The sequence below is a fragment of the Coniophora puteana genome, assembly GCF_000271625.1.
Source record: "Coniophora puteana RWD-64-598 SS2 unplaced genomic scaffold CONPUscaffold_3, whole genome shotgun sequence".
Lineage (NCBI taxonomy): Eukaryota > Fungi > Basidiomycota > Agaricomycetes > Boletales > Coniophoraceae > Coniophora > Coniophora puteana.
Genome location: NW_006913055.1, coordinates 1,379,799 through 1,387,960, shown reverse-complemented (window position 1 = coordinate 1,387,960; position 8,162 = coordinate 1,379,799). Strand labels below are relative to the sequence as shown.

The window sequence follows — 8,162 nt, the reverse complement described above, 5'->3', positions numbered from 1 at the left end:
CGCTGTCCGGATTGGGGTTGGACATGTCTGGGGATGCCGCGCGAGACGGATATAGAGAAGTGAGGCGTGAGAGCGGGTCGTTATACCCGAGATGCAAGTTTGTCGGCATGTACGAGGATGGGGGTTTAGAAACGTGCGGGGCTCATAACCACTTAGGTTGAGAAATCACACAGCAGATGAGAGCAGTGCGAGCTGAGTTTTCCTCGCTCGAGTTCGTCTATTATTTATACTACTAGTTTGTAGGGGCTATAGGCCTCCTCTACTTTAGATTACTCATACGAATTCTATGGGCACGGCTTGCCATCGGTTTCAAGTGTAGCTCCGTCCGACTACTAAATTCATTACAACAGGAGTAGCCTCAGTCAGCGCGCTGCGGAGAGCACGTGACTTTACTCATGACGCCGAGACTGACGTCGTGTCATTCTCGTCTCGCTTTATTCAACATGAATGATCCAGTCCTCGGCTTTAGGCTTATCCTATCGCAACAGTCTTATGAATATAGTATCACCTTCAAGGTTTTGTATCGAGTTTCGTTTCATGCTGTATCACGAAGATGTGCTGCTGCCGGGGCTAAGACGAATGATCCGGGCGTTCTGACATTAGGGAGGACTACAGGGCTCCTAATCAGCTCTACGTGCTATACACAGCAAAAGATCTTCGACACCAGGTTTTATCTCTCCTCGGACTACCAATGTATATGTTTCAGTACGGCGTTTTCCTGATGCTCGGGGAGACCTTCCGCCAGGACGTGTCGGTACATCTATGCAATAGCCCATAGGAACAGCATTTCTAGGTTGTGCAGCTCTGTTTTCGTGGTCGCCGTCGTGTAATGGTAATCATTAAAGATCTCTGGGGATACAAAATTAGCCTAGATAATAGAAATTTTAATGCATATGCATAGAGCTTGAGGTTAGATAAGAAGATACTAGCGTTTGTATTCGTGTCGCGCTTCCGCTCGGCTACGACATACCTGCTGTGGGTAGCGGCGCAAAAGCACGTTTGTTGTATGCGAGCGTTATTCGTCAAGTCGGCCGCCGAGATTCGCGAAGTAATAAACTGAGCAGAGGCTAGGAAGCAGCCCCGGGCCCGTTCGTTGTTTGTATGTTCTGTTTTCAGCGAACTTCGTGGCCCTTCATCAGCCCGATGACGCTTTTAGTTTACTTAATTCAAGGCACATCGTTTCATAAGCCTAAGAAGGAGACAAAACGGACCGTTCCTTCCACCAACGACGTTGCATCGATCCTATGTCAGCCCCGGCCCTACCCCATACCCGAGCCTCGCGAGATTAACACCTAGATTCAGTGACGAAGACGCACTGCAAACCCTGCCCTGCCAGTGGGCACCAATTCTCCATCTGTGCAAGCCTTCAGGGCACTGAGAGCTACCCTGATCGGCACTCCTGACAAAGTTGACTCGTACACATGTAAGGCTCCAATGAACGGTCCGGACCAGGAAAGTTTTTCAGCCGCGGAGGGCGCAGCATCACCGCTCCATCGAGATTGGGGGGGCGACGGCGACCTCACCAGTGCTAATGAACGTTTGACAAGTTGCCAGCCGGCGCCAGTGGCCTTCACATTCTCCATTTCTCCTGGCACCTGGCGGCATGGTTGTGATGGCGTTACGGCGCGAGAAGTAAATGGGCGTTTCGTCAGCGTTTCGTGCGTGTGTGTCGTCCAAAAGAGAAAAAGAACTTGACGCCTGAAATCCGCGGACTAGAGAGCCAGAGCCATACTTCCTGTACATGTGTGTGTGTTCGGTTGACGCGGGGAAGATGGGATCTCGGCAACTTGAAACCATTCTCGTCAGCGCGGAGAACGCTTCTGACATGTCTTCTGCGTTATCAGAGCATCCGGTTGCTGACGCAGGTGAGGCACTCGGAGCAGCCACAGCGCCAGATGGAAGCATCCTCGTGATCATCAAGGAGTCCAAGGCACATCGAACAAATCCCCTGACTCAACTGATATTGAAAACGCGTTCTGTAAATGGCCAATATGATCGCGCTGCTTCTGCATAATTAATGAATTCGTACCGTTGCCTTTCTTGCCTTTCTCGCCAAACAAGCTCAAATTTTAAATAACATTTGCTTAGGAAGGCGAACAACGAAGAAGGTCTCAAAGTTTTGAAGGAAGGATCGTCAGGGTAAGAACTCGAAGAAGCACGCCCAGCTTCGCAGTCTCAAAGCTGCTGCGCTCGGGCACAAATCAAGTCCGCCGACACGCGGGCTGTTGTTGGACCCGGGCTCGTGCAGAAGGCTTTCTAAAGATGGGATGGAGAGGGTTGAGAATCGATGAGAGCAGGTTAGCTTCACTTTCCTAGCTTCGGCTTCGTCCTGATCCCCGAGGCTCTGGAGCCGGCCAACGAGACATTGGACGTTACTAATTCGCGCATATACTAGGTAAGCAGCCAGTCGCGAGATTGCGAAGTGAGACTTGTGATGAGGGAGGGAAAAACAGAAACCCAAGCACACAGTGCCACACACCGAACTTGATGATGCCTCTTTGGGCAAGGCACCCCTATCGGTTGAGCCAGCTAGGTGCCGAGGCTAATTATGGCCACATTGTCCAGCTTGATCTCGATCAGTCCAATGGCCACTGAACTCGTGGGCTCTCGTGGGCGCGACGCGGTGGCTGTTTAAATTGGTACTAGGCCCCAATAATAAGTCTATAACAATGACCCACCCGAACAAACGCTGTACATTGCACTCGTGAAGTATACATGAAAATTGATCATAATTTCGCCTTCGTCCGCTATTTCCGCGCTTTGACAGCTCATTTCTGATTCAGGCATGATGTTTACCTTCGACACTTGCCAAGGAGATGATTCATTAGGCATAAATCGTTGATCCATTCGCACACCAACATGTTGCATTACGATAAAGCGACGCTGACGCTGTCCGACCATCGCCAATCTGATCAATGCGAGTCTACTATCATATACAAGTATAAAGTAGGTAAAGTAGCTGTACGTTACGCTGATAATCATACATAATCCGGAGCGCGATAAGCGCGGTCGTGAAAATAAAAAGAGCAATACATCACAGCGGAAGCGAGAGATGTCTAAACACCTCGAAATGATTCCCGTGGAGATAAGGCCATGGGCAGCTCTCCCCTCGTAGCGACCCAGTAGTCCTTGAGGTCGTGCTCCCAGGTGTCTGGACTGTACCCATCTGCAAGACGGAAATCGAAGCGCTGCACCAGCATCGTGACGACGGCGCGCATCTCGTGATACGCCAGTCGCTTGCCGACGCAGTTCATCGGCCCGTACGAGAAGGGCAAGAACGCCGACGTGTTGTGCACATAGCCATACTTGTCCAAGCATTTCGCACCAGACGGCGACGGCAGCGCGGACCGCTGCTCGGGCGTCAGCCACCGCTCAGGCCAGAATGCGTCTGGCTTGGGCGAGAAGTAGCGCGGGTCGCGGTGCATCGAGTAGAAGTGTATCAATGCGCTGGTTCCTTCAGGCAGGAAACTGGGGTTGACACGTTAACCCTTACCCCACTCTCCAGAGATAAAAGAGTAACTCACTATGGCCCCACCAATCGACCTCCATGATCAACGACTCCACGTTGGCTACCCCCCATGACAGCCGGATATAGCCGCAGTGCTTCATTGCTGGGGAAACATTCAGATCTGCTTCATGCGATTGGACAACAATTGACTTACATTACGGCATTCAGGTAGGGCATCTCTGCCTGGCGGCCGACATCCCATGCGTCGCTTCCTGCGGGGAACCATCGATCGACTTCGGCCTGCAGCTGGTGATACGCCTCCGGATGGGTGGACAGAGCCCAGAACAAGCTGCTGAGCACGGTGGCGGTCGTATCGGCCCCCGCGACGATGGCAAGCACACCATCAGCCATCACCTCAGCAAACGTAGGCGGAGTGCTCTCAACCCCAGCCTCGTCAATCTGAGAACAAAAGAAAAATGGTTAAAAACACCGTCGTGAGAGGATGGTGGCATAATACGAGAGAAATACGAACCAAATAGTGAAAGAGGTCCTTAACCTGTGACCCTTCCTTCTGTCTCAGCCTGGCGCGATCCTGACAAAACGTGCGGAACTTCTTGAGAGCGTGGCCTACTCTTGGCAGCATCACGTAGTACTGTCCGAGCCAAGGGACATGGGAGAGGACGAGTGCTAGCCTGCGAGGTGTTCCAGAAATAAAGCAGGAAAAATAGACATATGACTTACGGTAAACCGCTATCGAACAGCTTCCATGTGTTATCAACGTCTCCATCGCGGATCATCTCAGACCCTCCACCGAAACTGTGGATGAGCTTAAGTTAGTCAACGTCTTCGTAGCCAAGAGATCCGGGCACGTACGCCATGTCGCTCATGAAGTCGAAACTGCGCTCAAACTGTCAGCGGTTGCCTGCGCGAATAAGGGAGAGGAGACATACGTGAAGCAGCTGAGACGCTCAGCCATATCTACCGGCTGCTTGCGGCGCTCGAAGCTCGAGAGCAGCTGTCGCAGTCGCCTCTCCATTATGATCCCATAGTCGGCCAACGCGGTCGTATCAAACGCCCTCTTCCATGGTCGTCGCCGCCGAGTATGTTCCGCGTTATCCCTGATGCCGATGAGCGCCCTCGTGTCCTTCTGCTCAGCCATTCGTCCATCCCAATCTAAGTTCAGTCCGATTAGAACGCAAACCCAATACAATAATATGGAATGTGACTTACGTGGGCCTTTCGGGCACCCAGCCGTCCCTACCAGAGAGTTGATAGCGTTCACATCTCGTATGGATACTTCATTGGGACCTTTCAAGGGGCCGTCAGGGCTCAGGATCGGAAAGTTTTGAGTTTGTGCTCACCAATTCGCACGATATCCCCGTATTCGTTGTGCAGGGATTGGACATAGAGGTGCTGCTTGCCATCAGAAGACATCCACGCCATCCAGAACTTGGTCAGCTTGCACATGGTCGGGCCGGGATAACTGGCGAGCGGGTGATACGAAGAGAGGCGGTACAGCGCCACGGAGCCCAGAACGGTCGACAAGTAGATTGTGTGGATGAAGAGTGCGGCGCGCAGAAAAGATGAGAATCGGTCGCGGAGTGCGAGGTCGAGGAGGCATGGTACGAAGACGAGGAACACGAAGTGCAGACGCGGGGATGTTGGCTCCCAACGCTTGAAGAAAAGATAGCAGCACTGAAGTGATGGAGGCGTTCCATATTCAGAACAATAAGCATGGGCGGTCGGGGGAGGCCGAGTGAAGACTTACCAAGCCGGCTGCCACTGTTGTGAGACAGCAGTCTTTGAGGGCGAAGAGGGACATAATTGATCTCATGAGGAGGGCGGGGAGAGTTGAGATGAGATGAGACGAGCCAAGACGCGTTTTCCGTGGTTTATAAACTGCCCGGACAGCTCGCAGTAGGGGAGGGGATATATGTCGGAAGCCGGAGAACAGGATCTTCGTGTCCGATTGTTCAGGGCGACTAGACTCGGAAAGAATGCTGATCAAAAGGAGCAGCTCCAGGAATCGGGCGAGGGTTCGTTTGGCGCCGTCAGACACCCCTCCAGGGACATAAGGGTTGTGATCGGATAAGGTGGCTTTAAGAGCGAAACCCGCCAACACTGCGGTTTCCTGTGGTCGTGATTCGAGCAAATAAGCAGTAGATTGATGGCTAATGGCGCTGTGGCTGAGGAGTGGCTAGTGACCACCCCACCCGTGCTTCTGGAAAGGAAGCTCTGAAAAAAGAATGGGGCAACGTCCCAATCATCGCGCCTGTCAGGACAGAAAAAAGGTATCGGTTAGGTTCAGCCGGGCATCAGGAAAAGGCAGCCGTCGCCGCGGTCGCGGATGGGGTGGACGGACTAGTGCCGAGTGATACAGCTCACCTGAGGTTATGTCCGTGGACTTAAGATCTTAATGAACAAGTCAAGAAGTCCTCGTGTGCCTGCCTATGCGAGCAATGCCATGGGCGCCGCGAGTATCATGATGCACCGAAGCAGCCAGCCTTCTGTTTCAGCATCAACATGCCTCGTCATGCATGACATTCGCCAGCTTCCCCTCGCTCCAGGGCTCACCCAACTCGACTTGCGCGTCGAGACACGAGAGAGTGCTCGAACCTGTCAAAATCCACTCTGCCTCTTTCTCAGTATGGCATCTCGTACCCACGCTGACTCGGCTCGGAAATTACCTTTTGTTGTCTGTTATGACGCACTGTATTTGGCTTGTTAGAACGACCTGCTGCTTATATGGCAACTCTGGCTTGTGGCCACAGCCAGCCACTGAGGATCCTTCCTCTGCATTTGGCGGTCCTACGTGGTACACATGGATAGTTTCTTCTGATATCTAAGATTGCATGACATTCTTGACCGGCCGCATTGCACCGAAGAAGAGAGAGAATTGGCAATGCCAAAATGGCAGAACTTGGCGAAGTTCGAACTCTGATAGCTCATCTCACAAAAAAACACATGAAGCAAATTTATCCAGCCGAACATCGTCGAGTCCCTCGGACCGCCGTCACAACCGAGCTCACATCAGAACATATGCGAACACAACGACGTGCATACCGCCTCTCCGTTTGTCGTTTCAATCAATCCCGCGGCCCCATCGTATGCGGCGCGGATGCGCTTGTGGACGAAACAGCAACTCGCCCCTCATAGAACACAGCACACCAAAGTGCAAACCTTGAATCTCAGCAAAACTAGGGGCTGCGACGACCCGCACGCTCGTGTTCGCGTTTTAGGGACCACCCTGACCACGATCGGACCAGGTTCATTAAGAACGTTCGTTTAATTATGGCGAGCTCAGGTCTCGACCTGGTGATCCTTCATAACGCGAGGCTCCACGTCGTTCTCCGCGCGGTGCGCTGACATCTGTGAAGAGATGGACTGTCAGAATCTGCCTGCCTTTTGTTTTGACATGACACCGATCCACAGGAATTTTTTTAACGTGACGCGGGCAATTTCAGGCGGTGGTGCTGCCGTGCCTCGCACCAGGCGGGCCTGAACCCATCGTGGAAGATCATCGAGATTTGCCGCATTCACCGACAACGAGCTGATTTTTAGGTTTATATGCGGGCGGAAAGTAAGGCTGCATGCTTACCTGTGATTCGCAACGACAGGGGCAGGCATCTGGGTCTGGCGGCAGCCATCACTTCCTGCCAGACGGAAATGACCTGAAATGACCTACAAACGGTTAAAGGAACGGTAAGGTCGCTTCGATAGCTCGCATTGGGCAAATCGCCTGTAGATCAACGCCGGGTGGATCCTACCCCGAAATCAGAAACTGTCAACCGGTAAGAAGATAAACTCTGACAGGCAGCGGTGTACAGCTCACGGCGTTTTAGCTTTACAGTCTCAAAGATCCGCGGAGACAACGCCCTGAGATCATTCGTGCTAGATCAGTGCTGGATCTTGGCGGTGGAGAGTCTGAAGGTCCCTTACATGGCATGTTGGTCCTTCGTCGTGCCGTTGCGACGGAGACGGAATCTCAAGTCCAAGAACAGAACCGGAAGGGCGTAGCTTCACCATACTGTGCAAACGTAGATAAGTACGTTCTTCGGGAGATGTCTAAGAGCACGCACTTCGCTGATTCGTCTTCGTGATCTCCATCCTTCAGGTGACGAAAGAAAAGTTTTGAACGTCGAATCTGGTGGCACTTCAGAAAGAAGTATGGGTGACTTTCTATTGAAGTCTATTGGGCTCGTCACTCACATGCAGCCAGCCACATGAGCGACTTCGGACTCGGAGACTGCGCAAGCTCTGGTTGGTTGGAAAGGGATGCGTCGGGAATCCGGCAGAACGATGTTTTCAGATACCGAGAAGTGGCCTTTCCCCATAAACATATATTGCAGGCCTGTCAGCGACGTACGTTGCGGCCAGCCTCACACGGTGCTCGTCCAGCGTCGAGAAACGCGCGTTAGCGCCTGCCCGAGTCCGAGGAGCAAATTTAACCTAGCCGGTCCAGACCTTTCGTGCATCAGATAAGCCACCGGCCAGTCTGTGATGGTGACGAAGGCCAAATGACGACCGGAAGTCGCCGCTGCCGAGTCGAAAGGAGTCACAGAACCAGAGGAGAAACTCTACTGCAGGTAGAGGAAGAGCACTGGGTTAGTGGCGCAAGGTCAGCAGCTCCTACGCACTGGTTTACTTGGGTCTGGTGAGCGGTCAGAGATATCGTAACCAGGGCTCATACGTTATTATTGTCCAGGTCAACTTA

At 52.6% G+C, this 8,162-nt stretch overlaps 1 protein-coding gene across 1 annotated transcript; it reads right to left on the bottom strand.

Annotated features, from left to right (window-relative positions):
* Positions 1 to 2,827: 2,827 nt before the first annotated feature.
* On the bottom strand, positions 2,828 to 5,915 carry CONPUDRAFT_80512 (high nitrogen upregulated cytochrome P450 monooxygenase 2). Its single transcript, XM_007767294.1, has 11 exons — positions 5,834 to 5,915; positions 5,217 to 5,720; positions 4,810 to 5,143; positions 4,679 to 4,756; positions 4,399 to 4,621; positions 4,322 to 4,345; positions 4,190 to 4,264; positions 3,981 to 4,140; positions 3,663 to 3,907; positions 3,525 to 3,611; positions 2,828 to 3,468 (listed from the first exon to the last, which is right to left on the bottom strand). Exons 2-11 carry the CDS (start codon positions 5,268 to 5,270, stop codon positions 3,057 to 3,059), a joined length of 1,692 nt encoding a protein of 563 aa, XP_007765484.1. The 5' UTR covers positions 5,271 to 5,720; positions 5,834 to 5,915; the 3' UTR covers positions 2,828 to 3,056.
* Positions 5,916 to 8,162: the final 2,247 nt, after the last annotated feature.